The sequence below is a fragment of the Balaenoptera acutorostrata genome, chromosome 5, assembly GCF_949987535.1.
Source record: "Balaenoptera acutorostrata chromosome 5, mBalAcu1.1, whole genome shotgun sequence".
In the NCBI taxonomy this organism is placed as follows: domain Eukaryota; kingdom Metazoa; phylum Chordata; class Mammalia; order Artiodactyla; family Balaenopteridae; genus Balaenoptera; species Balaenoptera acutorostrata.
Genome location: NC_080068.1, coordinates 1,746,064 through 1,769,169, shown reverse-complemented (window position 1 = coordinate 1,769,169; position 23,106 = coordinate 1,746,064). Strand labels below are relative to the sequence as shown.

At 41.2% G+C, this 23,106-nt stretch overlaps 1 protein-coding gene across 5 annotated transcripts in view; it reads right to left on the bottom strand.

Moving 5' to 3' along the window:
- The window catches only part of GLRB (glycine receptor beta), an 83,263-nt gene that overhangs the window by 34,098 nt on the left and 26,059 nt on the right, over positions 1-23,106 (bottom strand). For all 5 annotated transcript variants that reach the window (XM_057547378.1, XM_057547379.1, XM_057547382.1 and 2 more), the window contains 2 exons: positions 6,346-6,452; positions 4,533-4,600 (listed from right to left, as the gene is read on the bottom strand). In XM_057547378.1, coding sequence (XP_057403361.1) covers positions 4,533-4,600; positions 6,346-6,452 — 175 coding nt within the window. The remainder of the gene's footprint in view (positions 1-4,532; positions 4,601-6,345; positions 6,453-23,106) is intronic.

Sequence of the window (23,106 nt, the reverse complement as noted above, 5' to 3'; positions counted from 1 at the left end):
AAGACAAATAAGCAGGAAGGAATGTTTTCCAAACAGAATTGGCTAAAATGTCCTTATAGCAGTGTTAACGTGCATCACCTCGATGGCTTCTTTGTTTGGTAATGAACTTTATACACTGGAGGAAAGGGCTGCCCTCCTCCTTCAGAAGTTGCCCCACCTCTGTCTGCAGTTCCTCACGCTACGCCCACCCCAAGCTCTGTGTTCTACATTATGTTTTCTGAAGTAAGCAACTGCCAGTTAAAGTAGAAAGATCTGAGCTGCAGAGGAAAGCTCTGGGCAACACTGAAGCTTCCAAATTTTAGGACTTCCTTTATTTCAGCAAATCTTTATAGGGGAAATTTCCAGGGGGCTCTTCATAAACAAAACCACAACTGTATAGTGAAGCTACTAACAAACATAAATGGTTCATTTTCTTTAGGATGAGATTCTATCCTGATAGTACGTTAATTTGCAAATGCATGACAACCAAACAGTGAGCCATTCCTAAGAGTTACTATGCCAGGCAAAATACTGTTGCTTTATTTCTATAGTTTTTTCACTCTTTTTAGGGTGTAACACATCAAGTACACAACAGATTCCAGCACAAGCCTGTCTGATATCACAACTTACACACTATTCATCATACTGTTTCTATGAACATATAACTTATATTTAGACAAATCTAAGGCTCTCTGCTTTTCCAACCTCTGTTTTTGGAGGCGTCTTTTTGTTTGTTTTCTTTTGTTTTTAAGAAATATGCTATCTGGCTATTATCAAAAAGCCAAGAGATCTAACACAACATTGTAAATCAACTATACTTCAATAAAATTTTTTTTAAAAGACGAGATAAATTCTGGTTAGAATGTAGAGAAAGGGGAACAATTGTACACTATTAGTGGGAATGCAAACTGGTACAGCTACTATGGAATACAGTATGGAGAGTCCCCAGGAAATTAAAAATAGAACTACCATATGATCCAGCAATCCCACCTCTGGGTCTATACCCAAAGAAAACAAGATATCTAGAAGCGATGCTTGTATTTCCATGTTCACTGCAGCATTATTTACAATAGCCAAGGCATGGAAACAACCTAAGTGCCCATCAATGGATGAATGAATGAGGAAAATGTGGTATATATATACATATATAGTGCAATATTATTGAGCCTTAAAATACTGTCATTTACAACAATACGGATGAACCTGGAGAGCGTTATGCTAAGTAAAATCAGCCAGACAGAGAAGGACAATTACTCCATGGTATCACTTACATGTTGAATCTTAAAAAAAAGTTGAATTCATAGAAACAGAGAGTAGGAAAGTGGTTGCCAGGAATTTGGGGGTATGGGCAATAGGGAGAGGTTGGTAAAATGTATAAACTTTAGGTTGTAAGATGAATAAGGTCTGAGGATCTAATGTGTAACATGGTGACTGTAGTTGATAACACAATTGTGTAACTGAAATTTGCTAAGGGAATAGAACTTAAATGTTCTCATCAAAAAAAAAAAAAAGAGATAACGTGGATATGCTAATTAACTTGATGGGGGAAATCCTTTCACAATGTAGAGGCATATCAAATCATCACATACACTTTAAATTTCTTACAATTTCATCTGTCAGTTATACCTCAATGAAGCTGAAAAAAAAAAAAATAAGCCCACCCTGAGTGATTGGAAGGAAAAAGAAAGAAATAACTGCTCTCCACACGTGGACCCTCTTAGTTACCCTGCTGAGTAATCACTATTATTTCTGACTGGTGTCTTGTAACAAGTAATGAAGAGCAAGCTTGTCTTAGATACTTTTTTTTCCCATAGAAGACATCGTAATGTTATCTCTATATCGAGAATAGCTTGTACCTTTCCTAACTATTAAGCAACAAGGTATTAGGGCATCTGTTTTTGGAAAGACTGAGCAAATCTATAAAATATGACAGGCTTAAAACACACATCTATAAAACTCTGTCTTATAGGTATGTATGAAATAAACACTGCAAAAGCAAAAAATAATTCTTATGATAAAATGGAACATTTAAGTCTATTTGATGAGTATGGTTCCAATTCTGAACCTTTAGGCTGTATCTTCACAACACAAATGGAAAGGCAGGTTATTTCATCAAAAGAAACAGTAAATGTAAATAATTTGGCTCCTCTGCATAAAGGTCTCTAAAACTGACAAAAGTAACCCTCTACTATTATAACATTATTTGCTCTGTTTTTTAACCAAATAAATGTTCAACATGAGTCTATTGTTTAAATTTGCTTGCCAATTTTTTTATGGCTACGTGGACTCACTTTTTGCTAGGCAAATAGCAGAATTTATTTGTTCATTTATTTAACCAGTATTAGTTAATAATATGACATTATTTATGTGTTCACTAACGGAGGGCCTATTGTCTCCTCACTTTACAGGAAATGAAGAAGTTGAATACATTTTTCCTGACTTTAAGGAGTTAATAGTCCATCAGAGAACAAAAGGAAAAGACACAAAAATAGCTGCATTACAGTCAAGAAGCGATCTGGTTTAACAAACAAACAGATGATAGAGCTGAAAGACCTGGATGGAAAAGGGGGCACAGAGTGAGTGGGAGTAGCTCAGAGTCAGAGGCCCTGATTACAGACGAGAGATGGAGGTTAGAGGCAAGTAGCGGAGACAAAGACTGCTGAAAACTGATGGGATCCGGTCCCAGCAACGGGTGCTTTGGGCTCGTTACCGTGCAGAGCGGGCAGGAGGACAAGAGAAGATTATGTGAGAAATTACGCAGTATTTTGTTATGATCCTCCAATAACCTGTAAGAAAGTTCTTACTCCTTTTCTATGACCCTTTACCCCAGGTGTTTTCAGCTTGCTACAATTAAGTAACTGCTGATGGGACCTAGAGAAGTGTAGCATCTGATATTTGGGAGGCATTCAATATTTATTAAAGGGCAGATACATTAATGGTACTTCCTGAGTTGGGACACATATGTAGCCTTCATGCAAATGAGAAAAAAAAAACCCTGCATTAGTTGTCCTAAAATGCAAGATAGAGCTGGGAATGTTTCCCACAGGCTGAGACACCTCGACGGTGGTGTTTCGGGATTAGCGTAATGATGCCATGAAAGATAAAACAGGGTACAGGGAAGAGTAAAGAGACCAAATAGATCCCCTGAAAGTTTCACCTCGAGAAAATGAAATTTCTCACTCTTGTTAAGTGAAGTGCTTAGATAAACTAGTCATAGTTTCAAATGATGAGGGCTACCCTTGTCTCCTGAGTGATATACGGTTGTCTGTCCTTTATTTCAGAGCTGTCTTCTAGTGATCTATACTGTATTAGACATACAGCCATTTAGGTGAACTAAAGTCACTGCAAGTGAATTTTGGACTTGATTTCAAACTCTTTAATTATCCAAAATATCTACACACTCTCTAAAAAAATCAAGTACTCAGGGCTAAAGACATGGTTCTATAAAAAATAAATAACATCTTCCTCACAATTAATATATTATATTCTTATATTAATTAATATAAAAATAGGTGTCATAATTTAAATGCAATATACAATTGTTTTTGTAACACACTACGCTGCTCCTAGGAATAAGGGAAAACATTTAAAATCATTCTTTCTCTGGTCTGAGATTTTCCCTGAAAAACTATACTGTGTTCTAACCATTGCTATTAGGTTTTTAATCCAAACCTTATATTATTCCTTAAGAAAAATATAAGTATCTCAAGAAAAAAGGTACCAAAAAAAAAAAAAACTCATTAAGCTTTCTTTCTCCCACCTAGAGTATCATTTCAGCATGTGGTTTTTCAAAAAGGGTACAAATCTAATATGTTAAAACATTAATAAGCAAGTGGACTGTACCGAATGTCTTCTAAAAGCTGAGGGGTAATTGCATCACACGTCGCTCAGGGCATCTGCTAATCACCCTCCACAGACATCTTTGTCCCTAAAGCCCAGCTCACCCTGGATGGCAGCCCCACACCAAGCCTCCCTTCTCTGTTCCTTTCTCTCTTTTCTGTCCCTTCTCTCCCTGGCCCTCTCCTTGCCCTTTCTTTGTGTCGCATAATCCTTTCAGGGAGCTCCACTGCTCTAGTTTAGGAAAATCAAATTTGCTTTTTACAATTCTCTGCTGCACACATCACAAAATTAGCACAAGAGAGAAAACAAAGATTCTTCTCAGGAAATTGGAAGGAAAAAAAAAAAACTATGAACACTTAAATATTTTTGAATGCTTCTACACATAAGCATATTAAGAAAAAAATGTCGCTCCAGAATATTAATTGCATAAATCCTTTTCCCAGGTGGTCTCCAATTAGTCGTTCAGAGTGGGTACGTTAATTCTCCCAAGTCTGTAAGTTTCAATACAATATAAAGACTAAATTTGAATTGCAAAATTACAAAGCCATTGAAATCACATTCAACAAAACCCTGAAATTTGAATATTTTATACTAGGAGAGAGCTTGCATTTTTTTCCCTGAGAGTTACTCCTTATTCTTCAGTTATAATTTCTTCCACTATCCTCCAGTTAAAATCTTCTCAATTAAAAATATTAAATTGGCTGTAATCTTACCATTGTTGTCTCTTGAATGGATCCAAAACTGTTGATAAAAATGTTTACAACTACATCAACAGGAATGCCTGCCAATAAAAATTAAGGATATAATTAGTAGCTGTAAAAAACTTGGTCAGAATCTTCATTTTTTATGGTTTATGCATTTGATTTTTCTATTTTTTCCAATCCGCATGGATGTAAAATTATAAACCTATGGTTTCAGGATACTATGTTCACAGTTGCTATTGACTTATTTTTCTAAATAGGGATCAACACACAAATAAAAAATGAGTTACATTGTACTTTATAGCGTTAATTATTCAGAAATATTTCTCTCTTAAACTGTAGAAACTCTGGGAAAATACATTTACCTTAATTTTTTTTTAATTGGGCTGATGCATTTACTTTAAGAGATTGTAAATTATTCTTTAAAAAACATCATTTTTAAAATATGGGTTTTCTTTGCATTTTATAATCATTTTAAATTTTTACCTTAAATGGTAAAGCAGAATTCAATTACGATTGCTATATTTTGATTTTTAATTCATGAAAATTCAAAGTTAATCAGACATATAAAAAAATCATTATTAAGATTTTGCCTGACCTGCTGGAAAATAATTTTAAAGTTCATGGAGTGAGAACTAAATTATAATGTTGCCAATTTCTTTCTGTTTCTTTTTTTTTTTTTTTTTTTTTTTACTCATTGTGAACTGTTGCTTGGGCTAACAAAGGGAAAATGTGAATTTAGCCTTTTAGCCACATAACCTCTGACTGATGAGAAACAGGTGTTGAATCAATGCAGGGTAGACATGTGACAACCTAGAGCACAGCACTGCTGAAAGTAACCGCAGGTTCTGGTAACGAACAAAAACCCTGTTTTTACAACAGAGTCCTATAACTTCACTTGACTAGAAGCAGCTGCAAGCTTTGCTTTCTTTCTTTCTTTTCTTTCTTTCTTTCTTTCTTTCTCTCTTTCTCTTTCTTTTTTTCTTTCTTTCTTTTTTTTTCCATAAAGGAAAAAATAATCAAGCCTTATAATGTTAATCCGATCTACATTAATACCTGTCCTTAACCAGCAACGACGACGAGAGTTTTCCAGAGATATGTTCATATAACTTTTCCTAACTCATCAAGAGGAAGCAAGAAAGAAAGAGAGAGAGGAAGAAAGAAGGAAAGAAAGAAAGGAAGGAAGGAAGGGAGGGAGGGAGGGAGGGAGGCAAGCTGTACCATCTTCCCACAACTTTTAGCTCAAGTACAGTTTTGGTTCTTGAAAGGAATGATAGGAGATAATGTTTTGTTGAAGAAAACATAGTCATTTTATTCACAAAGTTAACACGGTTTTAAAAACCATATGGCCACTTTTTTCAGCTAAAAAGTAGAGGGAATTTTTTTAATCAATGTGAAAACCTAATAAAGATTTTAAAAAAAGAATTTAAATGTCTATCAGAGTGTTCTCTATCCTCAAATGAGTATATGGCCATTCTCCTACAAAGTGGAACTTTGGTGTTTGAATGAAAGTCAGAACCTAAATTTTAAATTATTAAGGTTAAGAATACAAAGTACTTAGAAAACCCATCAGATAGGTTAGCCTATTAATTCACAACATATCTTTTTTTTTTTTTTAACTGGGAACTATATAAGCCTATTAGAACTAATGCTTTGCTTATCTTTAAACATTTTTGGCATTAAATTGCTCTGACTTAAGCACATTACATGACAGATGTCAATTTAAAATACACTGTTTTGAATAAAACAAATAAATGATTTTATACAGATAAAATTAGTTTTTAAACTGCAAAGAATGGAGATATTGGGGTGGAGGGAGACCGACCTTTGAAATTTGGTCTTATCCTGGGATCGTAACTGACCAATAGCCTGTTCAGGATATTGCTGGTGGAGTTGGCCGGTACTCGGGCAAGGTCCTCGGCTGACTGCTGCCTACACGAGAAAAAGCAAAACAAAGCCCTGGTAAGTATTTACAACAGCAAGCAACAGGAGTGCGTGATGTTCACTGGAGAAAAGACTTAGCTTTCTGAGACAAATTTGTAGCATGACTTTTCCAAATAGAGGTGAAAAGTAGTAGACCTTATCAGAATACCAAAAGGTATTTGTCATAAAAAATAAAAACAAACACAAAAAGTACTTTAGCATTTAATTTTACCAAATGCATGAAACACTGCCCTAAATACTTCATGTTACTTTCTTTAAATAAAATTAAGCAGACCTCTCACTTGTCCTGAAGCAACATGCAATCAAAATCTAGACAAGCACAAAAGAATGGCAGACAAAGAAACGAGCCAAAAAAAGAAAAAAAAAAAAAAAGAAAAAAATAGTTTTTGAATAATATATATATTAACCTTCCACCTAAGCAAAGGAGTATGTGAATACTACAGGATGATATGGCCAGAGAGAGTCCAAGAATTCATAAAACAATCATGCTGACATATAAAATGATATTGTCCAAGAAACACACAAGGTATGCTCTCCGTGGAGTTAAATACATCAGGGATTGGTAAAAGCAGTTCTTCAAATAGCAGACCAATTAAATAGGGAAAATATAGAGCTCTGAGATACAGCTGTCTTTTTCTTTTATATGCACATATTTGCTGTCAACTATCAAAAAGAGAAAAACTGCCATATTTTTCTATTTTAATCACCTTTGAACGACGAATCTTGACTAAATTGGTAGTTGCTTGGGACCATATAAACACTTCCTTGGAAGCCAGTGGAAACTGTTGTTCTTTACTGTTTGTTTGGATTCGTTTACCACCTGTAAAGTCTTATCATATAATCATTTTCCCAGTCCAAAAATAATATCCATGAAAATCACAGGGAAGATGAAAACTACACTTGGAGCATCCAGCATTGTCTATTCTGTACTGAAATGGTAAAAGTGTCAATTTCATAAATGACATTATAGGAAGCAAAAAATGTCATGTGCTTGGCTTTGTTTTAAAATCCCAGCTCTGACCTATCAGGCAATTCTTTTCTGTGTTAATTATCATACAATGTGCTGATAAGATACAACTACTACAGGTGAAATATGACAGATATTAAGAAGCGTATGAAAAAATCTAAAACTACTATGAGTTGATACAGACAACCTTTTCAAGTAGCTCTCAGAAAGAATCCAAAACATTGGAGAAAAAAAATGAAAATCAATTAGTTAAACCTCCCAAAGGTGCAGGAGATTAAGTAGATTTTTTTCTCACGACCTTATCAGCTTCCATATCCTAGCTGTAGGATTTGGGGACCAGTAATGAGATTTTTCCATTTCATTCTCCAGGATTTGGGGACCAGTAATGAGATTTTCCCATTCATTCATTTTTCCATTTCATTTTTCTATTTCATTCTCAAGAGAATGAGGTTATGTGGAAAAATTAGATATTAAGATGCAAATTAGTGTCCAAACCCATCTACAAGTTTTCTCATTCAAGGGAGGAAAACGGAATTGATGGATTACAAACTACACTTGAATTGGATCATTTAAGGACTGCTATTGTTATGTCTCGATATAAAATCCTTCACAAGTACATTTCTTCTAAGCAATAGAATGAACCAGACAACATAAAGACAATTAACAATTTCTTTTCGTTTTTGGTCACACCACAGGGCATGCAGGATCTTAGTTCTCCAACCAGGGGTGGAACCTGTACCCTCTGCTGTGGAAGTGCGGAGTCCTAATCAGTGGCCGCCAGGGAAGTCCCACGATAATTTTTGTGGTAGAGACATTTCCAGCCTGATTTTTCTCCAGCTGTGAAGAGAGGCAGAATTTGCCACCCCATAATATCTCTTCAGCATAAAAGTTATTTTGAGCTAAAGGCACTTGAAAAACAGCAAATGCAGGGAGAAGATTTCTCTAAATTCTTCTTATCTGCCTAAAGACAGATCCTCCAGAAGGAAGTCACTTGTCTTAAGTCCCCAAAATTAATAAATGTGTATTCCTTTTATCCTGTTAGCATGACTGCTGTCAGACTATTTCATAGACCCAGCTATTGAGGATAGAGAGAGGAAAAAAAAAAACCAACAAACCTTTCCTCCCCTTCATCTGTAAGCTGTGTCGTCCAAACTCATTGGCTAGCCCGTCTAACTCACTACCAGATTTTATCCTTCCTACAGAATCAGTCCGCCCCCATTCATGGAATATCATAACTCCTCCACATTGTATGAATCCAAACACAACCTATCCTTTAATGCTGCCCTTCTAAAATCCTGCCCCAATCATCCTGGCTTACCGTAAAAAACACAAACTGATACATTTACTGTTTGGCAATTACTTTGTAGCTTTTTTTTCATATCTATGTGTATATTACCAACCAGATGGAATGTACCCAGTGATTCCTGAGGGAATCATGGCTTCTATGGTTTTGTAATTCCGTACACTTGTACGGCATTGAATACACGTTGCCCCAGGCAGTCTCCCACATGCTTGCTCTTCTAGGTTGGTTTCAGCCTCAGGATGCCCGCGGGCGCTATGGTGTTTGTTCACTCAACATTTCCAGATGAAGAGCATTTGCTCCTGAGATGTCCTCTTAGGAAAAAGGACTCATTTCCCTCAGAAGCTTTCCAGCATTAGCCATTCCTGAACCAACCATTAGCAAAGAGGAAGAAGCCATCATGATTGGCTCAGATCAATAATCTGATAGAGAACAGGTACTGGATAATCAACCACCATGTCCATTACATGATTGCACTTGATCATCACAAAGACTCCCTTGGTTACAGAGGAAAGACATGAACCACACAGAGAATGGCTTTTCAGCAGAGAAAGAGAAAAACCAGATGGGTAGAGAGTGAGCAGTAGCTGACTGCTACTGGAGCCATAGGGTACATGGTATATGGAAACCAGGTCACAGCAAGGTTCAGAGATTTTCTAAAGTGGTAGAGTCAAGAGTGAAACCTGGTAACCCCCATTTCTAGCCGTCATTTCACAAGCCTGCCGTAATGGAAGTGAAATATTATCTATCTTCTTATTACCACCCATCCATGTATTGCTTTAGGTGATAAGATAGATAGGTAGATAGATATTACATTAGTATTACTAATTTTTAAAACCACTAGTCCTGGAAAATCTGACGTTGCCCTTTCTACAACTTGCCAGGGTCACTCTTCCCTCTAGCCATCTCCAAATGCCTAGATTTCTCCCTACAGTTAAATTTTTAAAAATCTTATTTGCCAGTAACAGCAAAAGCACAGTGTTGGTTGACAAAAATCTCTTGAAATTAAAAGAAAGGAGTATATCAAATATGTTATAGCCCTTTTTCTTTATTCTCATTTGTGTCAATACATATTTTCATGTCTCTGCTGCAAGTAACCTGATATGAGTCTTTAATCAACACTTCACCTTTCTTTATATTAGAAATTCAAAGACATTTTAAAATTTAAGTGAAATCTCATGTAGTTTATATTCACATGGATGAATTCAGGGATTTTTTTCCTACCTGAATCAAAAAATAGAAATCATTATTTTTCAGCTTGGTCAATCCTAAAATAACATTAAAGTCACCTCCACACATTAAAATATATTTTAAAAGCCTAGATAGCTACATCACTTTCTTCAAGAGAGCTGAAACAATCTGCATACAGCACATTTTCCTGGGTTTGCACTTTACTATACTTAACCGTGTAATTTGGAAAGCGGCTAGTATTTATACAAAATAACCAGGAATAAGAATAGTTAAATGATTTTAATTAGGTTCCACGCTCAACGTCTATTTCGTTATTAGAGATTTCACATTCTGAATCTCTGTCCAATGTTTTATCCATCTGAAGAGGCCATTGTGTTTTCTTTCAAGAAATCTATCAGCGATTATGACATTATTACACAACAGGATTGATTTCATGGAAATATGATATTAATTTAAGACGATAACTGAGTCTACTCAGGCAAAGTCATCAAATGACTAGAGAAAATAATGTCTTTTATATCAAAAGCCTTTTTACAGCCTGCCCTCTTTCGTTCACTCACCTAAACTTGAACTGATGTCGTGACTAATACGCTAAGGAATGGACCAGGCTGTAGAACTGGATGATGTAATGTTTTCCAGCACTAAAGGAAAAATCCAGAAATGTCTTTCCAAAGAGGGAAGCTCAGTTTTCCATTAACTGCAGAAGGTACTTATTTTCCATGACCCTTTAGCGACCACACTGCACTGCTGCATTTCAAAGCTGGTGTGCGCGAGCATATTGGCTTCACATCTTCCCTTAAACCAGGAATCTGAGTCAAAGGACCGTTTTGTTCTTCCAGTTATAAATGCAGCAACCATGGTCACAGGTCTTCTCCGACCTGAGTGTGGCAGGGCACTCGCCAGGTCATCCCAAGGAGGGAGCTGCAGAGCTTTCTGCTGGATGTGAACTCAAGCAAGCACCGGGGAGGAAGGAAAGAGCGAGGCGTGCAAAATGTGTACGTTGTCTTATTTCTCCTCTTTACTCTAGGGCAGTGATTCTTCACCTCTTTTTTAGCACCACAGACACCGCTGAGAATACGATGAAAGCTGTGTTCTTCCCGTAGAAAATGGCCACAAAGTTTGCAACGCTGAGGGTTCCCGGATGTGTCCCGCAGGTTAAGAAACCCTCCTTCGGGGAAACAAACGCTGTTATCCTCACCTAAAGTGGGATAAGGGGAGAGTCTTCTTTTTTTTTAAAGCTGATGGGACTTTGTCAAAAAGACACAGGAGCCAACTGGAAGCGCTCCCTATGGCCAAATCTAGGATGACTTGAGCAATGAAATAAAATTGTACTGGCTTATAATCCAAAGTATAAAATAAAAATGCATGAGTCCATAAAGATGTGAATAAAATGGCTGATTGAGTAAACAACGAAATGGTAGAGCACAGGCAAATCTCCGGTGCAGAATTCCTAATAACTGGCATAGACCCTCTGCCCTCAGATTGCTGGGGCATCACACCCCCAGCTCGGTGTGATCGGTGCACGGCGACACCTTTCCAAAGAGCATGGGGGCTTCCCTGGTGGCGCAGTGGTTGGGAGTCTGCCTGCTAGTGCAGGGGACGCAGGTTCGGGCCCTGGTCTGGGAAGATCCCACATGCCGCGGAGCAACTAGGCCCGTGAGCCACAACTACTGAGCCTGCGCGTCTGGAGCCTGTGCTCCGCAACAAGAGAGGCCGCGACAGTGAGAGGCCCGCGCACCGCGATGAAGAGTGGCCCCCGCTCGCCACAACTAGAGAAAGCCCTCGCACAGAAACGAAGACCCAACACAGCCAAAAATAAATAAATAAATAAATAAAATTTTTAAAAAAAATTATAAAATAATTATACAAAGAACACGGGATGGAAAGGGGGACAAACGGTAAGTTCTCTGGGCGAGAAACCTGGCAAATGCGACCTCACCCAGGTGATCAACCTGAACCTCTTAACCAGGTGATAAGTCATGCTGATTCTGTGTACGTTTAACATAATGTGATGGGACTGTCATTTCTAAACCAGTGTTCTTCCTCCCCAGAACACATAACTTCAATCTAGTCCTGACAAAAACATCAGACAAATCCCAGTGGAGGGACATTCTACAGACCACCTGACCACGATCCCTCAAAGCTTCCATGGCCACAAAGAACAAAGTCTGAGAAACTGTCACAGCCAAAAGGAGGCTAAGGATGTGTGAGGACTAGATGCAATTTGTATCCTGACTGGGGACCTAGAACAGAAAAAGGACATTACGTAACCACTAAACAAGCTAAATATAGACTGTAGTTAATAACAGTATACCACTGTTGGTTCTTTTTCTAAACATCTTATTGGAGCATAATTGCTTTACAATGGTGTGTTAGTTTCTGCTGTATAACAAAGTGAATCAGCTATACATACATATATCCCCATATCCCCTCCCTCTTGCGTCTCCCTCCCACCCTCCCTATCCCACCCCTCTAGGTGGTCACAAAGCACCGAGCTGATCTCCCTGTGCTATGCGGCTGCTTCCCACTAGCTATCTGTTTTACATTTGGTAGTGTATATATGTCCATGCCACTCTCTCACTTCATCCCAGCTTGCCCTTCCCCCTCCCCGGGTCCTCAAGTCCATTCTCTACGTCTGTGTCTTTATTCCTGTCCTGCCCCTAGGTTCTTCAGAACCTTTTTGTTTTAGATTCCATATATATGTATTAGCATACGGTATTTGTTTTTCGCTTTCTGACTTACTTCACTCTGTATGACAGACTCTAGGTCCTTCCACCTCACTACAAATAACTCAACTTTGTTTCTTTTTATGGCTGAGTCTTGAGTTGTAAAAAATGTGCTAAACTAATGTAAGATGTTAATAATAGGGGAAACTAGATGCAGGATATTGGGAACTCCATATTATTTTGACAATTTTTCTATAAATCTAAAACTGTTCTAATTTTTTTTTTTTAATTTATTTATTTTTGGCTGCGTTGGGTCTTCGTTGCTGCGTGCGGGCTTTCTCTAGTTGCGGTGAGCAGGGGCTACTTTTCTCTGTGGTGCACGGGCTTCTCATTGTGGTGGCTTCTCTTGTTGCGGAGCACAGGCTCTAGGTGCTTGGGCTTCAGTAGTTGTGGCTCGCGGGCTCTAGAGCGCAGGCTCAGTAGTTGTGGTGCACGGGATTAGTTGCTCCACGGCATGTGGGATTTTTCTGGACCAGGAATCAAACCCATGTCCCCTGCATTGGCAGGTGGATTCTTAACCACTGCGCCACCAGGGAAGTCCCTGTTCTAATTGTTTTAAAAAGTTTATTTGAGGAACAAAAAAGAAGAGGGGGGAAAAATAATAATAATAATAATAATAAACACCTCACCAAAGATGAGCAAGATGGCAAATAACATATGAAAAGATGCTCCACATCATGTATCACCAAGGAAATGCAAATTAAAACAACAATGAGGTACCACTACACACCGATTAGAGTGGCCAAAATCCAGAACACCGACAACATCAAATGCTGACAAGGATGTGGAGCAACAGGAACTCGTATTCATTGTTGGTGAGAAAGCAAGATGGTGCAGCCACTTTGGAAGACATTGTGGTGGGTTTTTATAAAATGAAACATACTCGTACTATATGATCCAGTAATAGCACTCCTTGGTATATACCCAAAGGTGATGAAAACTTATGTCCACACAAAAACCTGCACACAGGGCTTACAGCAGCTTTATTCATAACTGCCAAAACTGGAAGCTACCAACACGTCCTTCAGTAGGTGAATGGATAAATAAACTGGGGAACATGCAGACAGTGGAACGCTATTCAGCACTAAAAAGAAATGAACTGTCAAGTCATGAAAATAAAAGGAGGAAACTGAAATGCATATTTCTAAGAAGCCAATCTGAAAAGGCTGTATAGTTCCAACTATATAACATTCTGGAAAAGGCAAAACTAGAGACAGTACAAAGATCAGCAGTTGCCCAGGGGTTGGAAGTTTGGAGGAGAGATGAGTGGGCAGAGCACAGAGGATTTTTAGGGCAGTGAAAATACTCAGTATGACACAATAATGATGGATACATGTCATTGTGCATTTGCCCAAATCCACAGAATGCTCACCACCAAGAGTGAATCCTCATGGAAACTATGGACCTTGAGTGATCATGATGTAGATTCATCAACTGTAACAAATGTACCATCTGGTGGGGATGTTGATAATGAGGGAGATTAGGCCATTGTAGGCACAGAGGGTACACGGGAAATCTCTGTACCATACTCTCTATTGTGCTGTGAACCTAAAAATTCTCTGAAAAAGTAAAGTTAAGAGAAAGAACAAGAAAGAAGCTAAAAGATTCAAGAGAGGCAATCACACTTTCTTATTCCAAAATCCGCAGCCATAACTGGAGGTAAACTCTCTATACAGTCAGGTAAAACTGACATTTTGATCATACGTGAAGGCTGGGGCTTATGAAAAACCACTGCTACAAGTCTGTACATATCCGCTTACTAAGAAGTTAGTTCCCGTTTTTATCTACATGGAAGAATTTTTAATTAGACAATCAGATAGACATACAAAGACAGACAAACACTTCCTAGATTCAGATAATAAATTAGGTCAGTAGTTATTTAAGAATCCAGATAATTGTGGGGTTATTGTAGAGTATTTTTATTTGTTTTGTATTTGCCTTACTATAGTATAATTTATTATCACCTCTCTTAACAGCTTCCATATTTATTTTCCATTCGGTTTTCCCAGATTAAATTGTGAATGGAAGGTTTATGAATACAGTGAGTGATACCTTTGACTGACTAGTTGACTTTAATTAGTTTTATATTATTTGAAAAGAATGTGTTTATCAGTGTACGTGTATATGTGCAGCAAAGTCTGTTGTGTTATAATTGTCCAAGAATTATAATTACAAACAGTGTTCCTCAACAACCATTTTATTTATCACTCCAGTTGGGCTTAAGGAACTGTTAAATCCCATGGAAACATTTGACAAACTTGTCTGTCTTCAATTACGCAATTACAGTACCCATGGCCCATAGAAAAAAGTATTTTTCATGAAGTAGAAACATCTATTTAGAGGTGTTATACATTGGACACTAGCAATTTCCAAAACTCATCAAAGGCTGTGGTCCTTTTGATACAAGCCTCATGCACAAGGAATTAAACTTAAACCTCAACCCAAACAAAATGTTTACTGTGCAATTATTTTCCATACTACACAGAAATGGTATTCCATCCAGCCCAGAAAATCAGAATCCCTAGTATCGCAATAATACCTCTGACTCTGAGACGAATTACAACTAGAACAGGACTTATCTTCTGTCAGTTTTCCACATGCAGAATAAATGTAAAATACTTCCCTTCTGGCCTAAGAGACGTGGTAATAAGATAAGCTCCACAGTCGCATAATAAAAGTTAAGTACGGGTATCACTGAAGACACTCTTACCTTAGGAGTGGGCGCTGTTCTAGTGCCAGACAGACTGTGAGATGGCCACGTGACACTGGCAAATCGCCTATCCTCTCTGAGCCTCTGCGTACTCACCTTTCAATGAAGGTCTAGATGAGGTGACCTCTAAGATCCGTGCAGGTGACAATCGAGATTGCCCTGTGATGGATCCTGGGGCGCTGCTTCCCCCCAGATCTCCCAGCGCAGCTGAGGCTGCCAGAAATGCAGCTGCTTAAGGCTCTGAGCTCAGTCTATTCGGAAACAGCCTTCAGCTGAAGGCAACCCACGTCTGAAGACTCTCTGTGGGGACACCAAGCCCCAAGTCCCCCTCTACTAACCGAGGCCGCTCTGAAAGGCCGTCCCAGCCTCGAGCTCCCGGGGCATCAATTGAAGCCTCAGTTGCAACTGCCTTGTTCCTGTGTTTGAATCTGCCTTTCTCAGCCCCAAGAGGTCTTGTTCCCAAAACAATCTCATTCTGCAGGTCAATCTCCATCTCAGGGTCTGTCCCTGAGAAAACTCAACTTAGGACATTAAACAATAAAATCCCTTAAAGAACAACAAAGCTTCACCAGTCACGCAACTACAATATGCTGCATTTCTCTCCTCCTTCAGTCATTTAAGGTTTCATTTAAGAAAGCTCTTGGCATTCACAACACGCCATGCACAGTGCATGTGCTAGTTAGGTATTCAAGAGTCAGACACGCATACAGATGATTCTGGCATGAAGGTGGTATTTAAAGCTGCAGGTTCTGATGACTGTGTCCAGTGATTCTCAGCTTCGACTGTGCACTGAGTCCCCCGGAGGAGCTCTGCAAACTACAGATGCGAAGCCCCACGTCCAGATTGAATTAGTGCGGGATGAGAGCCAGGCATCAGGATTTAAAAGCTCCTTGGATGATTTTAATGATTAGACAAATCACTAGTTAGAAAAAAAAAAAAAAAGTTTACAGTGACAAAAGGACATGGAATTGAAACACGAGGAGCCCCAACATTGAATAAGCGATGGAGGAAGATAAGCCGACAATTAAGGCAAAGGTTAGCTGCCCAAGAGGAAGGCGGTGTGGACTGAGAATGTCGCCTGCCATATCAGTAAACAAAGGATGCTGCAGCCCCCAAGCCATCACATGACAGCCGCCCCCGGCGGTGCCCCCTGAGGGGACTCAGGACGAGAAAGCCCAGGACGCTGGCCCCCGGCAGCCGAGGTGCACGTCCAAGGAAGGGTTTCAGTGAGCCCGGACTCTTGCATCTCCCCATACATAGGAAAGTGCTAAATTCCTTAACTTGAGATGTCTGGCTTTCGTTCATTAACGGTAATCTTTTGATGTTCCGATCACCTGGTCTTTGTTGCAAAAACTCCTCTGTGTCCTGGCTTCCCCTTAGCTCTTTGGAACAGTCCCTCCGAGCTATTCTGAGAGGCTGCGTCCCGGGCTTAAGTCCTCAGTTTTGTCCGCCAAATAAAGCATAATTCTCAACTTTTAGGTTGTGCATTTTTTTCCGTCAACAGAGAAAACCCACAAATGTGGAGTCAACAGAACTCCAGGAAAAAAGTATTTGATGGAAGGGTTGGTTCACAGGACCAAAGCTGCTGAGAGGTTAATAAGTTGAGGACTAAAGACTCTTCACAGGATTGAGCAAAAGGGAGAGCTGCTTTCCAGCTGAGGGAGAAACAGAAGCCACACTGGATGGAATGGTAAGACGTAGGGTGGGAGATGGAATGAAGAATTTGATTGGAGGGACTTCAGGAGATGGAACAGGAAATTCTGGACTCTCCTCTCGCCGTGGACACACCATCTCAAGAGCAAGGCACGGATCCATCCCCTCTGTGAGAAATCCAGAAACTAACTGACAGGCTTCTCCACCCAACCAGCCTCAATGACCCCAGTAGGAAAAGGGGAGACACTGTATCCCCACAATCCCCATCCCCCAGGCACCACCGACCACAACACAGACCAGAGAGAACAGGGAAAGAGTGGAACCAGCATCCCAGCTCACTGGGGTGCCGCCCCAGGGACGGGCTTCTAGCTCGCCTGCCTCCGGACAATGATGGGGCCGGTGGATACCAGTCCCGTGGGGACCACAGAGATCCAAGCCGGGGCTGGAACCAGGGGCACTGGCCACAGCCCCTCCTGACACCTTATTGCACAGTGTTGAGCTCTAAAGCCCAGCTCCGGGGGACTTCCCTGGTGACGCAGTGGTTAAGAATCTGCCTGCCAATGCAGGGGACACGGGTTCGAGCCCTGGTCTAGGAAGATCCCACATGCTGCGGAGTGACTAAGCCCGTGCGCCACAACTGCTGAGCCTGCGTTCTACAGCCTGCGTGCCACAACTACTGAAGCCCGCGCGCCTAGAGCCCATGCTCTGCAACGAGAAGCCACCGCAATGAGAAGCCCGCGCACCGCCACGAAGAGTAGCCCCCACTCGCCGCAACTAGAGAAAGCCTGCGCACAGCAACAAAGACCCAACGCAGCCAAAAATAAATACATAAAAATAAATAAATTTATTAAAACAATAAAACTCTACCCCAGCTCCTCCCCACATCTGCAGCCCAGGGTCCCTGCCACCTCTGCACAATAGACATTGTGTGGAAACAACCTAATGTCTATTGACAGGTGAGTGGATTTTTTAAAAGCAGTCCATACATACACACAATGGAATATTACTCAGCCCTAAAAAAGGAAATCCTGCCATATGCCACAACACAGATGGGCCTGGAGGACAGGATGCTAAGTGAGATAAGCCAGTTTCAGAAGCACAAACACTGCAGGATTCCACTTATATGAGGAACCTAAAATAGTCACACTCATAGAGACAAAGGAAGAAATGGGGGTTGCTGGGAGTGAAGAGGGAACTGGAGTTGGTCATCAACAGATGTCAAATTTCACTTAATTAAGATGAGTAAGTTCTGGAAATCTACTGTACAACGTTGTACCCAAAGTCAACCACACTGTATTGGACACAGAAATCTGTGAAAAGGAGTAGATCTCATGTTAAGTGTTCTTGCCACAATAAAAATCTTTTAAATTAAAAAAAAAAAATCCAGTGACAACTCACTCCAAAAGAAAATCCACACTGTACTTATACAAAATATTGTGACTGAGTTGTTACTCAATTTAAGATAGAAAAAAAAAATCAATCAAATTACTAGTTTGCTTTTGTTTTTTTTTTTAAACCAAATGGCTGATTATTTGAACTATTTCCCTAGCTAATATTTGAAAACCAAGTTTAACGTCCTGGCTTTCTTCTAAGGAAAATCTGGCCCATGAAGAGATAAAAAAGTGAATACTAGCAGGACAAAACATCATTGGGTATAGTTCCTAAATACTTGGACTTCAAAAATTAATAAAATAAATCTACTCTTTGTTACCACCCCCAAAAGAAGAGTTGGACTATACTGACTCCAGAAAAGGAGAAAAACTGACTAGAAACAAGTGTGGGTTTCAGAAACATGTGGGAATTTTTCTTTACATTAGTCTGTGATGTAAAATCTGAGTATGTGATAGAAGATGCAGTTGAGTGGAAAAACTTGAAAATATTAATTCCCATTTCAGATTCCACCCCTCCAAAAAAAAGCCAGAGTCAATGGAATCTAAGTCATGGGAGACAGAATTAGTCCTGGATGGAGGTGGGGAGTGCCTTCTCTGAAAGGGGAAAGGTGGGGGATACAGGCAGGATCATATGCCTGGTGGGAAAACAGTAAGATAGATGTCCTGTCCTCCTTGAAAGTTTCACGCTAACAATTCAGAACAATTTTCTTGTTTACCTGCCAAGAATTAAGCTATCACAGAGCACCCAGAAGATAAAAAATGAAACATACTGAATTGTATTTTAAAACAATTCCGAACCTTAAAGGTAACCAAAAATACATCAATGTGACTGATTTTGAAACTTACGTTTTAAAGGTATTATGATACAGTATCCAATACTGTTGCCAAATGATTCACTAATCATGACTAATATCAATTACGGCCTATCGTTGTCTATATTTGTTAACACCTTCGGGGGGAAATGTTCTGTGAGTGTAAGTTTTTCGAGAGTTGAATCTACTTCTCGCTCACAGAACCCACACTTAAATGGAACTACCGTTCTCCATATTCTGCACAGGTAGCACTCAACACACATTGAGTTAGACAACTGCAGCCAGGCGTTTTCCTCAGCCTGGGAAAAGTGCGCACAAAACAACATGCAAAAACCCCTGCCCTCCTGGAGCTCAACCCCGGACTCGTGGAGTGATTGCCACCGGACAGGAATCCAAAAGCCCCCAGTTCCCAGTCCTGAAAGAGCAGGGAACTGTTCAGTGCTAAGGTTTGCATCTGATGCGCTTTCAAGTACCCATGATCCAGCCACATTTAGGAAAAGGTGGTTGTCACAACTTGACGATAAATATCTCCATTCCCAGTTCATTTGCTTTGCCTATTTTCTCACGTACGTTGCTCTGTTTACCTTTTTATTTCACATTCGACTAAAAATTAGAAACAAAATTGAGTCCATACCATGTCAGGGACCATCCCAAGCTTTTGTATCTACCTGTGTGAAGATGGATATGCTGATTCTAAACTTCACAGGGAAATGCTACGAGCCCAGGATGGCCAAGGTGACACGGAAGGAGAACCAAGCAGGGGATGGGAGGCTTTCCACTCCCTTGATGGGGGGTGTGTCACTGCATGAGGTGAGCAGTCCCGGACCAGTGGGACAGAAAAGAGAAGCGATGACCGACCTACAGTAAATGTACACTTGCCAGTTAGCAAAGTAAGGAGAGCCTTTTGCATAAATGTGCCGCCCTCACTGGATGTGTCTATCCCATCACACGCACACAATGAGCTGAAGTGGGCTGCAGAGCTAAACGTGAAACACGAGGCAGTGACAGCCTCTAGGAAAATAACCAAAACAGACTACTCCGTGACCTGCCTCGGAGAAAGATTCCTTAAATAAAACACAAAAGCATTAATAAAAATTAATAAGTCAGACTTCATTAAAAATAAGCACTTTAAATTAGGAGTTCGGAATTAACAGATATACACTACTAAATACAAAACAGATAACCAACAAGGGCCTACTGTATAGCACAGGGAACTCTACTCAATACTCTGTAATGATCTATATGGGAAAAGAATCTAACAGTGGATACACATACATGTATAACTGAATCACTCTGGTGTACCCCTGAAAGTAACGCAACATTGTAAATCAACTATACTTCAAAAAAAAAAAAAAAATAAGCCCTTCAGTTCATCAAAAGACACTGTTAAGACATGAAAATGCATAACAAAGATGGGAGAACTGACGGTAGTACAGTCATCCGGCCATATCTGCATCCAGGATTCAACCAACCTCAGGTGGAAACCATGTGAGGAGAAAAAAATTCCAGAAAGTTCCAAAAAGCCAAACTTGAGTCTGCAGTGTGCTGGCCACTATTTACATAGCGTTTACGTGGCATGAGGCACTGTACCTCGTTGTTATATACACTTTTTCTGGACGGTTTATGACGATTTTGAGATTGTCACCGTATCATTCTGAGCCTTCCTAAACCACGTATTAAAGGCAAGATCCCCTTCTCATCTAAAAGAAGGAAATATGTAGCCCTTGACATGAGAGGCACCATTAGTGACAGCATCCTGGCTCTGGAAGCCATGCCGCCTGCGTCTGAATCCTGCTTTACTAGTGGTGTCGCCCTGGACACCTAACCCCTGTGCCTCAATTAGCTGTCTTGTAAACTGTGCTGATAATCCTGGAAAATCACTCTTTTTCATAAAAGGCATGTTTCCAGAATTAAATTAGGTGATTTAAGTAAGAGCTTAGAAGACACCTAATACTTGGTGTTACACATCTATCAGCGCACGGTACCCTATCTTGTGTCATCGGCAAAGGAAGAGAAACTGGTTACAATTAAGAAGACCCCTAGGGCTTCCCTGGTGGCGCAGTGGTTAAGAATCCACCTGCCAATGCAGGGGACACGGGTTCAAGCCCTGGTCCGGGAAGATCCCACATGCCGCGGAGCAACTAAGCCCGAGCCCGTGAGCCACAACTACTGAAGCCCGCGTGCCACAGCTACTGAAGCCCACGCGCCGAGAGCCCGAGCTCCGCAACAAGAGAAGCCACCGCAATGAGAAGCCCGCGCACAGCAACGAAGAGTAGCCCCCACTCGCCGCAACTACAGAAAGCCCACGCGCAGCAACGAAGACCCAATGCAACCAAAAATAAATACATAAAAATAAATAATTTTTTTTAAAAAGACCCCTAGTCAGAAAAAAACTGATCCAAACCTGTTGAAAGTTTTCAGTATGTGATTTGATTCACAAATATGTAGAATATCCTGATCTCTCACACATACACGTAACGTAAATTCATGCATCTTCTTTTCCAAGTCAACGCTCTAATCCTACTGCTGCCTCGATATTTACAGCACCGAGCTAGTAAAAGGGAGTGTTTTCCTTGCTCCTACAAACAAAACTCAGAAACAAGATATTCAGTAAAGAGAGGCCAGAGTAGAAATTGGGAACCGAAAGGAATAATCTAAGCGTCAAAGCCCTTTAGAGTAAATCACTCCAAGGAAAGCTCCGGAGCCCACGGATAGAGGGGCTTTTGCCACTGTCGGCGAGCCTAAGATCTGGGCGAAACTCCTACAAGACCACCACCGCCACTGGGCCTGTTTCCGCTTTCACTGCTGTCTGCAGAGTCTCTTTGAAGCATTTCTGACCTGTAATATTGTTTGTAGTATGGACACAAGAGAGTCATCTCTTTCGGGTTATCTCTTCACTAAAATACGCACTGGCAATGACACGTCTGAAAGATGACACGTGTCCTGGACAAGCGTCCCACGACGAGGTAGCAAGCAGGAATGTCGTTCTGGGGATGAACTGCCTCCTTGCCCCAGGTAACAGAGGAGACACCTGGCCGAGGAGAGATCAGCCTTGTCGGTTCCCGTCACCCTTAGCTGGAAGCCATGTAACTTCTTACTGAAGGCGCTAGCATCCAGGGGACTCAGAGATAAAGTCTGCTTTCCCCCGAGCGCACCCAGACCCGCTCTGGGGGCCGGAAGGGCCTCAGGGCCCTGGGACGCAGGCTCCCCGCCATCAGGCTCTCTCAGAAGTAAAAAGGCCCCCCACTGAAGTAGGTGCGTCCACGGTGGAGACGCCCCGTCCTGAGAAAGCAGCAAAACCCCGCGTGTGACTCAAACGCCAAGGCCGTCCGTCCCTCCCCGGCCGGGAGCCCCGGGCGCAGGGGGCCTCACCGCCCCTGCTCTGCGCCTGCCTTGCTGGTTCACCGCATCCTTGCGGGGTTCTCAGAATCCCCTCCCCCAGAACATCCATCACTGTGGACTGACGGGGGCTTTGCTCCAGGGGCCAAGCCCGGACCCCAACCCTGCCCGGGCCTCAGGCGTCCCGCCCTGCTGGGGTTTCCGCGCCCCCGGGCCTCCGGGCTCGGCTCCTCTGCTTCCAGCTGCCCGCGCTCTCTCGCTGTCCCTCTGCCACCGCCCGCCCCGTGCGCCCTCTCCGGGGACCACGCCGGAGGCTCAGGAAAGACTCCAGCTTTCCGTCTCCGGACACACAGACGGGAGCGGAGCTCCGCTCACAGCAGCTCCCTCTGTGCGCGCCCACGGCCAGACCCACGCCTTCACGTCCCTGCGCTCCGGGGACCAGGCCACCGTGAGACCCAGGCGCAGGGGACCCTGCCTCTCACCGGGCTGGAGGAGGCGGGAGAGCGTTCCCCGACGGCTGGTGGGGAGCGTGGAAAGAGCCCCAGCAGCGCCC